General features: G+C 46.6%; 9 protein-coding genes across 9 annotated transcripts; 5 read left to right on the top strand and 4 right to left on the bottom strand.

Moving 5' to 3' along the window:
- Nucleotides 1-90: 90 nt before the first annotated feature.
- Nucleotides 91-696, top strand: C8R40DRAFT_1049107 (uncharacterized protein; the record flags this gene model as incomplete). The annotated part of the gene is made up of 2 exons (XM_046224546.1): nucleotides 91-194; nucleotides 252-696. Coding segments are annotated over 2 exons (549 nt in total), but the record flags the coding sequence as incomplete, so codon positions are not given.
- A 590-nt stretch (nucleotides 697-1,286) lies between these two features.
- C8R40DRAFT_1070738 (uncharacterized protein) lies at nucleotides 1,287-2,557 on the bottom strand (the record flags this gene model as incomplete). Its single annotated transcript, XM_046226264.1, has 3 exons — nucleotides 1,287-1,697; nucleotides 1,748-1,903; nucleotides 1,952-2,557. The coding sequence occupies 3 exons, from the start codon at nucleotides 2,555-2,557 to the stop codon at nucleotides 1,287-1,289; spliced, it is 1,173 nt and encodes a 390-aa protein (XP_046085001.1).
- A 445-nt stretch (nucleotides 2,558-3,002) lies between these two features.
- On the bottom strand, nucleotides 3,003-4,330 carry C8R40DRAFT_364128 (nucleoside phosphorylase domain-containing protein). Its single transcript, XM_046234848.1, has 5 exons — nucleotides 4,236-4,330; nucleotides 4,127-4,184; nucleotides 4,054-4,075; nucleotides 3,471-4,006; nucleotides 3,003-3,420 (listed from the first exon to the last, which is right to left on the bottom strand). The coding sequence occupies exons 1-5, from the start codon at nucleotides 4,249-4,251 to the stop codon at nucleotides 3,129-3,131; spliced, it is 924 nt and encodes a 307-aa protein (XP_046085000.1). The 5' UTR covers nucleotides 4,252-4,330; the 3' UTR covers nucleotides 3,003-3,128.
- On the top strand, nucleotides 4,293-4,789 carry C8R40DRAFT_364201 (uncharacterized protein). Its single transcript, XM_046234850.1, has 2 exons — nucleotides 4,293-4,338; nucleotides 4,403-4,789. Exons 1-2 carry the CDS (start codon nucleotides 4,336-4,338, stop codon nucleotides 4,754-4,756), a joined length of 357 nt encoding a protein of 118 aa, XP_046084999.1. The 5' UTR covers nucleotides 4,293-4,335; the 3' UTR covers nucleotides 4,757-4,789.
- Nucleotides 4,790-5,467: 678 nt separating this feature from the next.
- On the bottom strand, nucleotides 5,468-7,324 carry C8R40DRAFT_1070735 (uncharacterized protein; the record flags this gene model as incomplete). Its single annotated transcript, XM_046226263.1, has 7 exons — nucleotides 5,468-5,862; nucleotides 5,962-6,215; nucleotides 6,264-6,435; nucleotides 6,469-6,747; nucleotides 6,773-6,869; nucleotides 6,992-7,102; nucleotides 7,277-7,324. 7 exons carry the CDS (start codon nucleotides 7,322-7,324, stop codon nucleotides 5,468-5,470), a joined length of 1,356 nt encoding a protein of 451 aa, XP_046084998.1.
- Nucleotides 7,325-7,658: 334 nt separating this feature from the next.
- C8R40DRAFT_364331 (membrane bound O-acyl transferase family-domain-containing protein) lies at nucleotides 7,659-9,314 on the top strand. The gene is made up of 3 exons (XM_046234851.1): nucleotides 7,659-7,786; nucleotides 7,842-8,217; nucleotides 8,275-9,314. Exons 2-3 carry the CDS (start codon nucleotides 7,990-7,992, stop codon nucleotides 9,247-9,249), a joined length of 1,203 nt encoding a protein of 400 aa, XP_046084997.1. The 5' UTR covers nucleotides 7,659-7,786; nucleotides 7,842-7,989; the 3' UTR covers nucleotides 9,250-9,314.
- Nucleotides 9,315-10,428: 1,114 nt separating this feature from the next.
- C8R40DRAFT_1161492 (uncharacterized protein) lies at nucleotides 10,429-12,179 on the top strand (the record flags this gene model as incomplete). Its single annotated transcript, XM_046230127.1, has 5 exons — nucleotides 10,429-10,495; nucleotides 10,532-10,960; nucleotides 11,089-11,348; nucleotides 11,399-11,554; nucleotides 11,610-12,179. 5 exons carry the CDS (start codon nucleotides 10,429-10,431, stop codon nucleotides 12,177-12,179), a joined length of 1,482 nt encoding a protein of 493 aa, XP_046084996.1.
- Nucleotides 12,180-12,474: 295 nt separating this feature from the next.
- On the top strand, nucleotides 12,475-14,398 carry C8R40DRAFT_364151 (uncharacterized protein). The gene is made up of 6 exons (XM_046234849.1): nucleotides 12,475-12,558; nucleotides 12,611-13,093; nucleotides 13,148-13,159; nucleotides 13,217-13,464; nucleotides 13,516-13,671; nucleotides 13,727-14,398. The coding sequence occupies exons 1-6, from the start codon at nucleotides 12,543-12,545 to the stop codon at nucleotides 14,294-14,296; spliced, it is 1,485 nt and encodes a 494-aa protein (XP_046084995.1). The 5' UTR covers nucleotides 12,475-12,542; the 3' UTR covers nucleotides 14,297-14,398.
- Nucleotides 14,399-14,500: 102 nt separating this feature from the next.
- C8R40DRAFT_1161491 (uncharacterized protein) lies at nucleotides 14,501-16,206 on the bottom strand (the record flags this gene model as incomplete). The annotated part of the gene is made up of 5 exons (XM_046230126.1): nucleotides 14,501-15,093; nucleotides 15,149-15,300; nucleotides 15,352-15,535; nucleotides 15,594-15,711; nucleotides 16,078-16,206. The coding sequence occupies 5 exons, from the start codon at nucleotides 16,204-16,206 to the stop codon at nucleotides 14,501-14,503; spliced, it is 1,176 nt and encodes a 391-aa protein (XP_046084994.1).
- Nucleotides 16,207-16,361: the final 155 nt, after the last annotated feature.

Raw genomic sequence — 16,361 nt, 5'->3', positions numbered from 1 at the left:
TCCCTTCGCAATATCATTCTCGGTCTCTCTATGAATCATAGAACGATACAAGCACCTATTCAGAATCTAAATCTGCCTGCAGGTGCTGTCATGCAGCCTGAATCAGCCACAGCACAACCGCAACAAGGTGGCCATAAGCTTGTGCTCGAGTATCTCAAATCATTACAACCGCGTGATTGTCTTTGGAACTTCCGGTGAGCCCAAGAGATGATGTTCAACCAAATATCAGTGCTCATTGATGTATGGATCAGGTTTTATGCCGACGAGATTGCAGACCTTGCGGTTGCCTTGTGCATACCAGATCCATTTAGGACCCCTTCACGGTCAAAATTTAGTGCCGTTGAAGCTCTTGCTCTACTCCTTGCCCGGTTCCGGACAGCAGGTGATGAACATCTCTTAGTCCAGCGCTTCGATCGCAGTCAATCAGCTATATCCGAGGTTGTCAATGCTCTAATGATATTTCTTGATGACCATTGGAAGCACCTACTTGAGCCTTGTGACGAGAATCCTCTCCTAAAGCCTGTAAAGCTCGCAGAGTATGCTAATGCTATTCATGCTGCTGGGTCACCCCTTCCTACTGTGTGGTGTTTCATTGATTGCACGATTCGCTACATGTGTCGACCAAGTCAATATCAGCGACAAGCCTACAATGGATACAAAGGCCGACATTCACTCAAATTCCAGGCACTGAAATTGCCAAATGGCATGATCGGTGCTCTATTTGGCCCAGTAGAAGGTCGTCGCAATGATAACCATCTGCTAAGCGAGTCAAAGGTCATTGAATGGTGTTATACACATGCATTCAGGCCAGGAGCAGATGCACACACACCTATTTCCCATCGATATTTTCATGTCTTTGGTGATCCTGCATACGGAATTAGTCCTGTATTGATGAGTCCCTTTTCTGGGCTTGGCGAGCGAACTGACGAAGAAAAAGAGTGGAATGAAGCAATGGCTTCTGTGAGAATAGAGGTTGAGCATGGTTTCGCAGATATTGTGCGTTCATGGCCATTTCTTAATGCATGGTGGGTTCATCGAGTCTATTCATCACCTGTTGGACGGTTCTATCGCATTGGAGTATTGTTGACAAACATCTTGAATTGCATTCGGCCCAATCAAACAGCGCAATCCCTGGAATGCGAGCCACCCACCCTCGAAGAATATTTGCAACCTTACCACACTGAATTATGCAGTAGCGACAACAGCGATATAGAAATGGATTAGTATACATATATACATTGATGACTTGAAATCGATACACAATTATTTGCTACTTTATCACTGCACTACGCCCTCCGTTCTTGTTCGAACCGGGCACGATCAAGCTCCAAGAAACCGTGCAAAATCGAGGCAACTTCCTTCTCATGTTCCTGGGTCAATTTCTGCCCTCGCTCCATCAGCATTACCACCTTATCCTGATGGGACCTACGTTCCTCGGCATCGCTCTCAAGGAAATCAAGGATTTTTGTGTTATTCGAAGTCCGGCGAACAGATGACCTTTGACGCTTGTGAGATTTTGTAACATTCGAGTCGGAAAACTTTCGTTTAGTGCCGGACTTGCGAGAACCACTATTATTGTCGGTGTCGGTGTCGGTGTCTTCATCATCAAGTGGTTTAGCATCGCGCTTGTGAGAACGGAATGCTTGCATAGATGCTATACGAATAGCCTCCCCACCTTCGTTGTCCTCATCCTGCTTCTGGAAAAGGATCAGCAATGGAAAGTGATTCAAGTTTGAGGACAACTCACCTTCTGAATATCAGCTTTAGCCTTGTCCGACTTATTCTTCGCTTCATCCCACTGCGCCTCAACACTGTCCATAAGCGCCGCAATTGTAATCTTGTCCATGCTATTGTCAAGAATCTTTGCAATGGCCTTAACGCTCGAGTTATTGTCGGAAGGATTCTATTGAGGGAAGGTTAGCACCGAAAAAAAAAACATAGTGATACCGACCTTCCAGTAGCCCACGAGGCTTTCTGCTTTGTGACGCAAGGAGAGCGCTGGGACCTTTGATAAACGGAAGCCACGCTCACTCAGCGCATAAAAAATCTTGTCCCAAACCTTCCCTTTCTTTCCATATGGCTGCAGGAAGGGCTTGTACTCTACGCAGATCTTCGCAAGTTCAATGAGATCCTTAGCAGTCCAGATTCTTGCCCCAACTTTCTTGCCAGCTTCAGGACCACCGGAAACATGCGCTCGTTGGATTCCCTCATTCTCTTTGCCAGGAGAAGTCGGGGTAGGCTTGAACTGGCTCAGAGGAGGGGTAATCCTAGATTGGTCCAAGACTGGTGGAGGGTAGAAGGAGGTGATGGGAGGCAAGCGGAACCCATTTTGGTAAGGATTGTTGTTACCCAATGGTGCAGGAGGCCGAGAAGATGCAGGGTTATAAGGAGAATTGTTGGTCTTGGATGGAGTATCAAACTCGTCCACAGGAGGAGTAGTAGGAGACCAGTCTTCATGCAAGGTATCTGCACAGTATTTGCCAGTGTAAGGGTCTATAATGGGGTTATCGCCGTGAACATGAAAATATTCATCAAAAGCATATCGGTTATAAGGCATGTTGTGTATTGTGTAAATAGCGAGCCCTACAACGATCTTTTATAAAGCGCCAGACTCATGACGAATAAAACACGTCATGAATCTGCGGACTAGGTTGCTAAACCAGTGGAGACGCAGAGGAACGTTGAACGAAGACGGAGATGCAAAAGATGAGATTGATGAGAGCAGGTGACATGCCGGTTTACGTTATTTTTTCGTAGTAAAGCTTGGCATTTTTCCGTCCAAGAAAAGTACTTTGCCGTGCGTTGCTAATAAGCTCTAATCAAGCTGGAACATCGTGTCCTTACGATGTAGCGACCACGTGTATCTTCCATATATGGAAGGCACCTTCCTAATTAGGCGATGACTAAGCTGGTTCATTTTCGGTCAGTGGGGGTAAAAATAAAAGTTGATCATAGGCTTAGCAAAGCACAAGCCAAGTATATAGATCTTACAAGTCAAATGAGCATAATTTGGCTATATTCCGATGTTAACTACAAGCTCTGAAAAAATTCTAAGAATTTGTACTTTTTACGGTTGATCGGGTGATGAGAAGTGCCTGTTGGCACTGTATTACTATTTAGTAGAGGAGTCATTGATCCCCGGAGAAATACTCTGGCAGTACATATGCAAGCTTCCTCCTGTCTTCTACATTTTGCTCCACTGATCTAGGCATAATGGAAAGTTTCATCCTACCGACTTCCTCGAGCATGTCACCTCCGTCAGCGGCGAACGCCTCGTGAATGTCGTCGAGAATTGTCGCTGCAACACGGCGCGACGTATTTGCGTTTTGGGTGAGTGTTTTAAATACTTCAGCCGCAGTAACGGTTCCTTCATCTGGTCTCCAAGCATCGTAGTCTGTGGAAGTCGCAACGAGAGCATAGCTTCAAGAAATCATTCAGATAATGGGCTTCCGCTTTTAAGAAGATTCTACCTAAGTTCAGCCTCTCGAGCGAGCTTGGCCTCAGGAAGAGCACTCATGTTGATGAGGTCTCCGCCCCATTGTCTGTACATCAGGCTTTCTGCTCGAGTAGAAAATTGAGGTCCTTCCATACACACGATGCACTTTTCCGTAAACAATTTGACGTCCCGACCTTCAGCGTCAAGAGCCTTCTTCACCCGGTTTTCCAGCCAGGTCACAAACTTGTTACTGAATGGATCGCCGAAGGATGCATGCGCGACAATGGATGTGCCTTCAAAGAAGGAAGCAGGGCGGACACCTTTTGTGCGATCGATGATTTGGGTTGGAAGGACAAATGATCCGGGAGATATCTCTTCACGCAAGGAACCCACGGCCGAGAAAGCCAGAACGGCACGAACGCCTAAGGATTTTAGAGCAGAGATGTTGGCCCGTGAAGGTACCGTTGAAGGATGGATGGTGTGTCCTACGCCATGTCTGGCCAGGAACGCGACCTGTTTGCCAGAAGGTAGAGCACAAATGGCTATAGGAGAGCTCGGAAAGCCCCATGGCTGAAACAAAATTTCGAGTAAATTCGTCTGAAAACGATTTCACGCACGGTCTTTGGATTGACATGTTTCCTGCGATAAAAAAGTAATGGTTATCTGATATCGATAACAAGTAATTCTTACACCAAGGTCAGATTGTCCAGATGGTAAAGGCCACTACCGCCAATTACACCGATGAGCACTGTAGAAGTTACTTTGAAGCTGTCGCCACTTGAAAGAGAAGTAAATCCACCTTTTTCGTCAGTCATTTTGAACAAGTTAAATCAATCGCAAGATCAAATTCAAACTCCGCTGACTTCGTTTCTTGACCTCCATCCTTGAAAACCTTCATCATGGTGAGTATTGTGTATCTGAGCATGAAAGACGTGGAGCTCATCTTATCCTTGTAATTACCTGTAGCCTCCCCCAAAATCCAAAGGTGGTAAAATGCTTGGTCTCATCAATTGGAGACTCAAGGTCACTATCAACGATGGACGCGCTTTGACTGGCCAAATGCTTGCTTTCGATAAGCATATGAATCTCGTCCTCGCAGAATGCGAAGAATTTCGCCGTGTTCGACCAAAGAAAAAGGCAGGAGATGAGTCTGCACCGGCAGAACAGGAGTTGAAAAGGACGTTGGGTTTAGTTATTTTGAGAGGAGAGACGGTCGTCAGTTTGTCAGTCGAGGGCCCTCCACCAGTTGTAGATGATGATAAAAAGAATACTGTACGCTCGTCACGACTACTGGTAAGATTTTCTATGCTGATTGGTTGATTAATAGCTCCCTGTTGGGCCTGGTCGTGGTATGCCTGCTGGTCGTGGAATGGGAATGATGCCCCCTAGTGCGCTTTCAAATTGTAGCATCTGTTCGTTCCGTTTCGATGTTGACTCTCTTCAGTGGGTGCTCCATCGATGGCTCCTCCGATGTCATTTCCGCCAGGAATGCCAGGTCCGCCACCTGGCTTCCGTCCGCCTGGTTTCCCGCCTGGTATGCCTTTTGCTCCAGCACCAGGGTTTGCTGGACCTCCTCCTGGGTAAGTTGTCTGATTTACCTGTATTCCTCAATGTGACTTTTTTGCAGCTTCCAACCACCCCCTCAATAAGAAGCAAACAAAAAACTATACGGCTGTTTTCCATGCCCTTGTCGCTCTTTCGCCTCCCTATTCCTTGCTCCATCTTGCATCTGAAGTAGTCCAACCCCGTCTCTTCCTTTTCTCGTTTCAGGGACATAACTGGTATGAAAAAGCAAGTTTGTAAGTATGGCAGGTGGTGGATGTTCCCTGTTCAGGGCTAGCGAAACATGTCTTCGTGGCTGGTTTACTTTTGCCCTCTTTGTGTATGTATGGTATCTTGTAATACCTGGATTCATGATGATAATTAAGCATTCCCATAGCTCTCTAACTACTGCTGCTGAAGACTATCTTATAATAACTCGAATGGGCTTTCTAACGATATTCTACTGAAGTAACCCAAATATGACAGCATTTATCGCAATGCACTAGCGGAATGTGTTTTGACACAAGAAAACTGTGGGGTCAGAGTCTCGAAATCAAACCCCTCCATACAAGAAAGCTTATTGCCTATCGCCTCATAGAGCAATTCGAATTCAAGAAAATCCCCGTCGCGAATCCTAAGTGCGAGCCTCTGTAATCCTTGCGCTTGCGTTTGATTCCCTGAGACGGAAAGGCGTGATTCCACCATCCCACATATGGCGTTCCTGAGGACAGTTTGCAGAGCCATTGTGTTTAAGTCCCGCAATCGCTTATACCCCCAGTCACTCCAAGAAAGCTCGAATGACAGGAGATTTGGAACTACAGGCCACCTGTCCGTCACAAACGTCAGGCCAGTTGTAAGTTGATCAAGCAATCCCAGCTCTCCGTCTACATGTATACAAAGATGCGAGATAGATGGATGTGAGGATAGAAAGCTGATCATTTCATCGGTAGGAAAATTGTACAATTTGACTTCGGATAGTATACTTCCAGATGAAGAGAGTAACGAGGACACCTGCGTCAAGGAGTAGCCATTGTGGCGAAGCTCCAAGGAGGTCAAGTCTGGAATTCGAAGAAATTGCCAGGCCCCCTCTTGGAATGTGTCCCAAGGTGCAGCATGGTACAGGTGAGTTATCTTCGACGTGTAGATTGGGATGTCGTCCTCGAGGCCGATGCCATTCGAGGCGTCCTCGGACAATCGGAAGCCCCCCGTGCTACATATTTCCAGCATCGGGAAACGACTGAGAAGATGTCCCAGAGATCTCCCTGTGAACCTATGGAGGACTAACTTTGTCACTCGAGAATGATCGCCATAGGTACCCCCAAATCCTCTTGGACTGAACGAGGAATCGTAGCCAAGCCCATGAAAGATACTGAGCTTAGGGCTTGATTGTATGATTTGGTTCGGAAAGTATCTCGTCAAGTCCTGGTTGGATTGGCTGTTGTGCTGCACATCCAGGACTAGATGTTCGAGTTCGAGAAAACAAGTCGAACCTGGGAACAGTCGCGAACCCAATTTGGTTTTTGCGTGCAACAGCCACGGTAGGCTGATATACAGGGTCGCTTCCTGCCAGCGAGACACATGTTCGAGTAGTGCATCGAAGACTTGTAATTCGACTTCGGGAATATCCTCCTCCGATTTAAGATGAATTTTCAGTGGAACGTTGCCCGAGCGCGAGATGTAGGTCACAACGAGGCCGGCTAATGCAGGGCGTCCATACAGATGCCAAGACTCGATGGACAACGACGACCACAGGAGGGGGAGAGAGAAGACTAAATAGCGCCAGTAGGAACAAACCTGCGTCAAAGCCAGTGTTGAACTCGACATAAGACTTTCCTTGGTGAAAGGCCTGGGGCGACAGATCTTCAGTGAGTAATCGCTTAGGCATATCAAGCTAAAGATTTCGCCCAAGATATCTGGAGAAAGGATTTGGATAGGACAAGGCACAGCACGACCTTCATCCATAGCAGACTGCAGTCGGGTGCGGGATGCTTTTTGTTCGGTACAAGAGATCACCTCGTCGTAACTGGTCATATCGAGCTGTGCCTCGTCAAGGGGGTTTAACTGCGTACGTGCAGCGGCTGTCTCGGGAAGACGGTCTTCTCGGGGTTTTTGCAAAAATATCGACTGCCAAGACACATTCATAGTCTGTGGGGTGGATGAATCGAGACCTGGAACTATAGGCTGGTAATCACTATGCGTGGCTGCAATCATGGTGAATTTTACAACAAGACGAAAAGACCTAGAATCGCCGCGATCAATACACGGAGTTACCTTCAGTATGATTATGACCGAACTCACCTTGGCAAGAGTCAAGGTAATCGCGAACTGGTCGCAAAGGACTGCCATGGCCCCTGAATTCCTATAATATTAATACATCCTGAACATAATCTATCATCTACTCAGCATCTATTGAAAAGAAGATGCATATCAGTGTCGACTGGTCACTGCAGGTGGCAGGAATCCAGGATAGTACTCAACATACTACCTGATTACATGCGCACTTGCATTTTATGTCAGGTCGTCTGGAGGCAAAGGGTACAGGCTGAGTTTGAAATTCGGACTTGCTAACAATGCTAAGAAAGTAAAGCGGCAAGGAGTTCCATCTAGTTCCATTCAGAAACAAATTCAAACAATGCAAGACTTGCGCAGGGCATGTACATAGAGTGGCAGAGTGTGGCCTGTGGACCTTGAAACAGGCTTGAAACGCGTGATGAATCTGGAATTCGGGACGATAGTTATATTAAGTATAAAGCCAGTATAAAGCCTTATAGAAGTATTGCGACTCTCAAGAAGATGCGATCTTTCGGAGTATGTATAAATCCATCCCACAAAGACAACATCCAAAACTTACCGACCGAATAAGTACGTATACTGTACAGGTGTTTTATTCTCAGCAGAAACCTTTTACCTTCAACACATACTGAATCCTCAGGGAACTGTGATGACAGAATAAGATGACAGAATCTGAATGATAACATGAAGCGCCTAGTGCAATTTGAATCCAACTGCGCATGCCCATGCATTCACGAGAAGAACTTGACTTTTTGTCCGTTTCACTTGTCATCATACCGCCAGTCATTAGTTACTATGTTCTTTCAGTCCTTATCTGTCTCCCTGGCACAAGAACCTGGCGAAATGGACTCATGCCGATCGTTCTCTTCCTTGCCTATCGAGCGGCCACAACTGTGGACCTGAGCTTTGCCAACGAGAGAATGGTTTACTTGAACAAAGGACTAGTGGTGTGCTTCACTTTCTTTTTATTGTGTTGTAATTCAATCATTCTTATGATTTTGTAGCTAGCAATGTCCATTTTGAGTTTTCGCTCAATAGTTTGGGCTCAATCGAAAAAACCATATAAACGGCTTCAACGCGTCAAACACGGTTCAGAAGGCACACCATCAGAATCACGGCCAGCTTCTAATGACTGGAGACAGTTGCAACTAGATGCGTCCGACTTGGCTTTTGGACTTCGTGGTATCGGGTGGAATTGGTCCCAAGGCTTGCACATTCCTCCAGAGAAGCGTTCTACGTCTTCAGACAGGTCCTTTGCCTTCTGGACACTAGCTTCACTTGTTACTCACATCCCTGTCTTTGACTTACTGCATTATTCCGTGCAGAGGTTTGGCCCCGGTACCTTTGCTACGACCTCAGGTGGTTCGATATTCGACGAAAGTGTCCCACCTTTGATTCGTTATTCTCGATCGACGTTCTTATCTTTGTTATCTGGTCTGGTCGTATATTGTGCGATTGAGATTGCCTATGACTTTTGCACCCTAATTGGAATCGTTGTCCTTAGACAGTCTCCCACTCAGTGGCCACCAATCTTCGACGAACCTTGGAGAGCCGATTCTCTTTCAGACTTCTGGGCAAAGCGTTGGCACCAACTGTTCCGCCACTTCTTTATTGGATTAGGTTGGATTCCTTTGTATCATGTCTTTGGTCGAATTGGCGGTGTCTTTGGCGCGTTCCTTGTTTCGGGAATCCTACATTATGTGGGTCTTTGGGGACTGGGAAGTGGCTCTGATGTATTGGGCATGATAGGTTTTTTTATGCTGATGGGTGTTGGAGTCATACTCGAAGGCTTTTGGAAAAGTTTCACGGGGTATAAGGTTAAGGGCTGGCTGGGAAGAATCTGGACGACCGTCTGGCTACTTGGATGGTCCAATCTTCTTGTAGATGCTTGGGCTAGAAAGGGATTGATGGGCTCTCTGTTCATTCCCGACTCTCGTCGTCTACCTGTGCAGCTCTTCGGTGTAATTCCGACGCAATGAGCAGGAAAATATATGGCGATGCTCCAAGTAGATCGTGCCTTCGCGTCACACGAACAACTATATGTTTGCAGGATTGTATATTCAATATGATGTATGTCTTCCAGTGCCTATATGTATGTCGGTTAAATTAACTCAGATTCTAGCTACGCCCCCCCCCCCCCCCCAAATCACTAATATTTTGCTACCGTGCTGCTCTTATGTAGCAGAATATAGTATACCACCATTCTAATTCCTTTTTCAAAATATTCATATCAGTCTCTGGCAAGTAGGTATCACCAAATACGATTTCCGCCTTCTGCTTAAAATCCCATCAGAGATTGAGTTTTGTGGTAATGGCCGCTGTCGCATACAAAATTGACCTCCTTCCTCCTCCCGCAGAGGGTTCGAGATGCCGTATCTCATTACACAAATGCCTGCAGTAACATATGCTTGCTTGAGCTTCTACAGTGAGAAGGACCTGGTGCCTCGTGGGTCGAACCTTCCTTGTTCGCGTCTTGCTCGCGTCTTAATCCACGCTCTTTGTTTTAGGTGTAAACATGTAAACAATATGGAAGTATTCGTTTTACTCGCATGTACGAATATCCTGCATTGGTCTTTGCGCCTCGTCGGAAAACGTATATCAGCTTCTAGGGACTCTGGAGCTTCATTACGCCAAAAATGGGAAAATTATTTACAGGCGACCTATCTCATCCCATCCTGTAAGAAGCATGAGTATAGGTATGTCGAAATTTCTAGCAATTATAATGTCCTGGTTCACATATCGCCTCTCAGATAATCGTCAAACCATTTTTTGATGATCTCAATGTTGAAAAATGTGCAAGTGCCGCCCTCATATCAATATACCACAAACATTATCGTCAGCGGTTGCGAGACACATTCCATATCATTGCTATCTCTACCTGTTGTGTCTTGCTTCTCGCGATTAAGGTATGATGCCGTAGTAGGAAAGGAAAGAAAATTTACAGGATACCGCAGAAGGATGAGTCGAGGCCTGCCGCTTCGACGATGGAGACGGACTCCATTCAACCGTCAATTCTTTACATATAAGGGAGTGTAAAGCTTTTAACGACTCGAGCCATGAGGCCTTGAGGCGTCAGATACTGCGATGAATTCGTGGCCCTTGACGCGTATAAAGTCAGCGTTGCTTCGAATTTACAGTATCAAACTCTTCTTCAAAATATGCCCTCTTTAACTCGCTTTCTGGCCTTCTCAACTGTAGCGGTCTCCCTTGTAGGCAAGTATTCCTGTGGACCTATATCGAAACCCGCTCATCTGCCCACAGATTGTGGTTTGATCTATCCTGCCTTCCAGGGTGTTCCTGCCAGCAATGCTGACCCGTATAACTTCAATGGGACAAGCACAGATGCCAATAGCATTGCTTCGACTGCGTTTCGAGTTAACCAGAAATCCGGGGCAACCACAAATGCACCTCCCAACTTACCTGCCGCCAATACCACCGTCACTGCTGTTGATGGCGACATGGTAATCCCTGTGTCGCGCCGGAGTCTCTCCAGTATCAGGACCATCGATAATGACATGTCCCGAAGAACGAACTCCGATTATGAGCAAGTTTTCGGAGGTACTGGGACTGAGTCTGAAGATCGCGATGCTGCGATTATCGGTACAGCTTATTTGACTTACACCCTGGTCAGCAATTCGACGTACAATGTCGGCGACTGTCTTGCTTTCTGTGATGCTACTGCCGGATGCGGTGAGTGTGTTCTTATTGAGAAGCCCATTTCCTGCATCCTTATTGTTTCTCTTATCTAGTGTTCGTTAATCGTGAGTTATTCATGTTTGGGCTACAACTAGTTCTTTATTTACAGGTATATCATGCAGTCTACTACGAATTCAACAACGAGATGTTAGACCATGTCTACTCACAGCACTCCAACCTCAAATGCGCTGCATACGGAGATGTGCATTCTGCTGAAGAGAAGCTCAACTTCGGTAGTCAATCCCTATCCGGCACTCCCGATGGTCCTTTGACATACATTCAACAAAGCAGTGGCTGGACAAGTAAATCTTTTGGAGATCCCTCGACGCCAGAGGGGTACGATCCGCTCCCCGACTTGGGAGGTGCCAATGAAGCTCCAGGGGTACGTTCTCACGTGCTCAAATTTACCGCTTCTCCAACAGCTTCATGCAGTACATGGGTTTCGTCTTCTTGAATAAATACGATGTAGACGCTTGTGCCGCAATCTGCAACGCTCAAGATCCTGACGACGTTGGCGGTTCTTGTAAATATTTCAATATTTGGCGAGCTGTTGTAGATGGGGTTCCTACAACATACACCTGTGCGCTGGTGAGTCGCAATTTCAGTCCTTGTTGAAGACCTCTTTGTGCTCAAGTCGTTCTAGTACTATATTCCCGCCGACACGTCTACCGCCATAAATTATGGTCAAGGCAATCTGACTGTTACGCAGTCTAGGGGCTACAAACGCATAACCTACGTTCTTGACGGAGGATTTGAAGACTATGCATGCGATGGGTTGTCATTCTGCTACACAGATACGACCGCAGGATGGCTCGCATCCTCCCCCAAGGATGGATATTACGATGCCTCGATTTTTCACTACCAGCCATACGCTCACAGTGGCGAGGCTGTTGCGTTACTTGGTTCTGCAACTGGTCACGACAATTACTCTGGAATGCTTACCTACGGTTCGAGTCTCTCAACGGAGGCAGGCGTAAGATACGTTATCGAGTTTTTCCATTCTAGCTTCTATTCTGGAAGAGAGGGGGAGGTGGATGCGTTCGTCGAGGTGTATTGGAATGGTAGCCTTATTGGGACCATTCGTCCTGGTTACAGTCAGTGGAAGTATTACAAGTTTGAGGTTGTTGGCCAAGGTAATGACGAACTTTATTTCCGTGGAGGTAAAGCGCCGAGTTACGACTTCATCGATGATATTTTTGTCATGCAGGCTTGACGAGTTTTCTATTCATTGCCCTCTAATAGCTCTTGTATATGTGCTAATGAATCGTGCCAATTCATGAACTGATTTCGATAAGTTGGTTGACTACAGTTTGACATTGGGGATTCAAAACAGTTGGAAGACTTCAAGACGATAATATCTTGAAGATAGGCATGCCGCATGCGCCCCACAGCGCTGACAAGACTACTGATATGTATGACCATTGTAGTGCTGTAGGAAGTCACCTAGGCATATTGGCCCCATTCTCTATGATTATGCCCATGGAGGTGCTCTGAGAAAAATTTAATTTCATATTGGGTCTGAAGGAACCGCATTGCGTACCCCGAGGCCGAAAGTAAAACACCAAGTACTTCTTCCATGGTTTTCCTCAAAGGTGCTACAAATGCTCGTATTCCCCTACTATCATCTGACGCTAGCGCTTTTAGTTGCAGGCAATACTTCTACAAATCATCGATATGGCTACGCAGAGCATGGCTCAGTGGTCCATTCAGCCTCTCAGGGTATTCAGACAATCGAATGGGATTTCAACGAGTTCACTGGCACAACCATAGACTTCGATGGCATTGCTTATGCTGTCTTCCAAGTTGACCAGATATCTGAATTGACAGCGGATTCTCGCCCCAATTCACCTCCTATTAGCACTATAGCCACCGCGCTTGACGGCGAAGTGGTTAACCCAGCAGTCCTTACGCCCCGAAACCCTTCTTCCTCAGCAGTTGAGTCCCGACTTCACTGGCACCGAAGAACCAAACGCGATTACGTGCAAATTTTCGAAGGCACAGAGACTGGCCTTGAAGATCCCGATGCTTCAATCGTTGGTGTAGCTTATTTGACCTATACCCTAGTCAACAATTCGACATATAATGTTGATGATTGCCTTGAGTTCTGTGACCATACTCTTGGATGTGGTAAGCCTAGAATGTGATTCGTCTTTTTTTTCGTTAAACATGATTCCTCCTTAGTCTCTGTTAACCGTGCGTTATTTTGGTGCTTCGTTTATCCTTTTTTTATTACTACCGACACTCATCCAGTTTACTACGAATACAATAATCTGCTGCTGGACCATATATATCCCCAACGTTCGAACCTCAAATGTGTCGCGTACGGGGACGTGCACTTTTCTCAAGCGAAGCTCAACTTTGGTCGCATGTCTGTGTCCGGAGACCTAACATACATACAGCAAAGTAGCGGGTTGGTAACTAAATCGTATTTGAATCCATCTGCCCCAGATGGCTACGATGCGCTTCCCGATTTGGACGGTGCCAATGAAGCGTTTGGCGTACGTTTTGATTTTCTCAGGTCCTTTTACACATAACGAAGCATCATTCAGTACCTGAATTCCTTTTTCCTGACACACTACGATGTAGATGCCTGTGCTGCAATCTGTAACAACTGGACTCCTGACGATCTCGGAGGTTCGTGTAAATATTTCAACATTTGGCGCGCAGTCGTAGGTATTGTTCCTATCACCTATACGTGTTCAATCGTAGGTTGCAGTTTTAGTTTTAATTCACTGCTGTCACTGAATAGACTTCTTGTAGTATTACATACCCGCCGACCCATCTACTGCTGTGTATCGCGGTCAAGGCAACCTAACCGTGACCGAATCCCGAGGTTACAAGCGCAAGACCTACATCCTTGACGGGGGATTCGAGTATTATACTTGTGATGAACCGAATACTGCATTTTGCTTCACCCATACCACCGATACATGGCTCGCATCCTCTCTTTGGGAAGGGTATTACGATGCTTCCATCTTCCACTACAAACCGTACGCTCATAGCGGAAATTCCGTCGCGATACTTGGTTCTGCATTCGGCTACGACGAGTATCCTGGGACACTCACGGTAGCTTCGAGTCTCTCTACGGAAGCAGGGGTAAGATACATCATTGAATTTTTCCATTCCCGCTCTGGAGAAGGTATGGAGGTGAATGGATTCGTGGAGGTGTATTGGAATAGTGACCTCGTAGGAGTGATCTATCCTGCGTACAGTCAGTGGGAATACTATCAGTTTGAAGTCGTTGGTCGGGGAAACGACGAGCTTGATTTTCGAGGAGGCCGAGCACCCGTTTATGATTACATCGATGATATAATCGTTATGCGAGCTTAAGTCTTTCGAGTTACTTTTGCAATAACAATATAGTAGAATACAAATTGCAATTACGGACGAAAGATATAGAACATATAACATAGGGGCGTAGGTTGATAATAAGTAGCAGTTCCTTCCTCCCGGCAAATAGTAATAGCTCTGTAACATGTCAAGCATCGTGATTGTACATGTCCATTCTTGTTACCAGAGTTCGGTGATCAACGATCAACGATATCCGGTGTAAGCATCGTAGGTTGGGGCAGCGCCATAAGAGGGTGAAGTGTCTCCAGCAGCAGCTTGTTGCGATTGTTGGCCCGCCAACGATGCGCGAACAGCAGCATAAGGATCAGCATACTGCATCGTCCGACTCACTTGGGGTCCGAGGTCAGGTTCAGGAAGGGAAGGCGGTGCGGCGGCGACTGCAGGAGAAGGACGTGCTGGAGCAGCAGCGGTAGGTCCGAAGCCAGAAGGTGGAGGGTCAGAGAAAGCTCCATAAGCGTCCATACTTGGTCGCGAAACGGGAGGTATATATGACGGGGCGGCATAAGAAGAGTATGCGGGCGTCCCGGAGGGGGCACCCGAGTAACGATTTGAGTCAGAGAACGGATTCGAGCCTGCTGGAGCGGTGGTGGTAGCATTTGAAGGAATACTATCTGCAGGAGGGATATGAGTAAACCCATCATCCTCATCCTCATCTTGTGTTTGTCCCATATGGTATTCTTCATCAGCAGGGTGTTGGAAGGGGGGATCGCGGGGACCAAGTAACTTTCCCTGACGCCAATTTATTATCAAGAGAATAACCGATGCTGCCCAAAACACTAGGTGGAAGAATTTGATTGGAAGAACGGGCAAGCATGGCTTGAGAAGACGTACCAAACGCGAGCCACAGGAATATTGCGGCTGCTTTCTTCGTACTACACCATCCAGACAGCCCAGACTTGAAAGCATCACCTTTGTCAGCATGAGGGTCGTTGTCAGGATTTTTGCATCCAGGTTCCGTCCACGCAGAAATGGTTACAATAAAGCTGTGTCAAAGATGAGTGCATTGGTTTCAAACAGGTGTAGATTAGACTTGCGCAATCAGCAAGCTCGCGATGGAACCTGTTGCAGTCAATATGAAGCCGACTCGGACTTCCTTCAGCGCGCGGGCGACTCGCACAAATTTGTCGTACTTTTCGTATAGAACAGGGATCACAAGCATAAATGCCGAAAGAAGCATGCCTAAGATTGTGATGAAGAGCGTGAATCCAGAGAGGCCAGCTATGATAAACGACGCGTAAATGTGTGACAAGAAGTACGAAGGATCATGTAGACGTACATGGCCCTACACCCCATTTCGCTTGAAATGCAGCGACACTGGCGAAACATGCCATAGCGAGAAAATTGAAGAATATTTGGGAGACATGAAACACTATAGCTGGTTTTGAGATGATCATCTAGGCATAGATGATTAGTACAACGCGTTTGATACAAATCACGAAATGGAAGGGTGAAAAAGCATCCGACACCAACCCATAACCACAGAACCCAACCAACGGGGATGAAGAGCAGAAAAATGAGCGTGCCCGAATCTGTCATCCACCACGCGCTTCACTGCAAGCCCGCAGCAAATAGTGGTTGTTCACAACGTTCACAGTCAAAGAGAAAGTGAACATTGATTACGTTATCACGGAAATCAGGTGGAGACGGCGAGGATAAGAAGCCCCATGCCCGAGCGATTGCGCAAGCAGTAGACGGGCGCAGAGAGTCCGAGAGAGGACATAGCAAAGTGGAGGAAGAACTAAAGAGTATAAGGGACTCACATCATCTTCAAAGCCCAAGGCTCCAGAGCTGCTAATCCCTCCTGCTCCTCCAAATCCTGCCGGTGCCTTATTGGACGAGCCAGGTGTCATTTTCTTGATTCCGTCCTTTAAACTGTCGAGAAAGTCCATGTCGAGGTTCGCGTGACGGAATTAGGCGGAAGTTAGGTAGGTTTGTAGGTACGTTTGTTACAAGTTTTGATATATAGTCGTCGTTGTTGGGTCGTATGGGCGTTGTCCGTTTATGCACCAAAAAGAAGCTTCGGATGAGCGGATGAGATAGAAGG

The sequence above is a fragment of the Lentinula edodes genome, assembly GCF_021015755.1.
Source record: "Lentinula edodes strain Le(Bin) 0899 ss11 chromosome Unknown C8R40scaffold_24, whole genome shotgun sequence".
NCBI lineage: Eukaryota > Fungi > Basidiomycota > Agaricomycetes > Agaricales > Omphalotaceae > Lentinula > Lentinula edodes.
Note: the sequence above shows the minus strand (reverse complement) of the source record. Positions and strands in the feature narration are given on the sequence as shown.

Bases quoted from the DNA above. Each gene is read 5' to 3' on its own strand.
- C8R40DRAFT_364151 (XM_046234849.1), top strand. The intron at 13,465-13,515 runs GTACGTTTTGAT...AGCATCATTCAG, and splicing joins GTGCCAATGAAGCGTTTGGC to TACCTGAATTCCTTTTTCCT. The intron at 13,672-13,726 runs GTAGGTTGCAGT...GACTTCTTGTAG, and splicing joins TCACCTATACGTGTTCAATC to TATTACATACCCGCCGACCC.
- C8R40DRAFT_364331 (XM_046234851.1), top strand. From the start codon at position 7,990: ATGCCCATGCATTCACGAGAAGAACTTGACTTTTTGTCCGTTTCACTT. The intron at 8,218-8,274 runs GTGTGCTTCACT...ATGATTTTGTAG, and splicing joins ACTTGAACAAAGGACTAGTG to CTAGCAATGTCCATTTTGAG.
- C8R40DRAFT_364128 (XM_046234848.1), bottom strand. The intron at 4,007-4,053 runs GTGCGTGAAATC...ATTTTGTTTCAG, and splicing joins AACATGTCAATCCAAAGACC to CCATGGGGCTTTCCGAGCTC. The intron at 3,421-3,470 runs GTAGAATCTTCT...GATTTCTTGAAG, and splicing joins GCTCGAGAGGCTGAACTTAG to CTATGCTCTCGTTGCGACTT.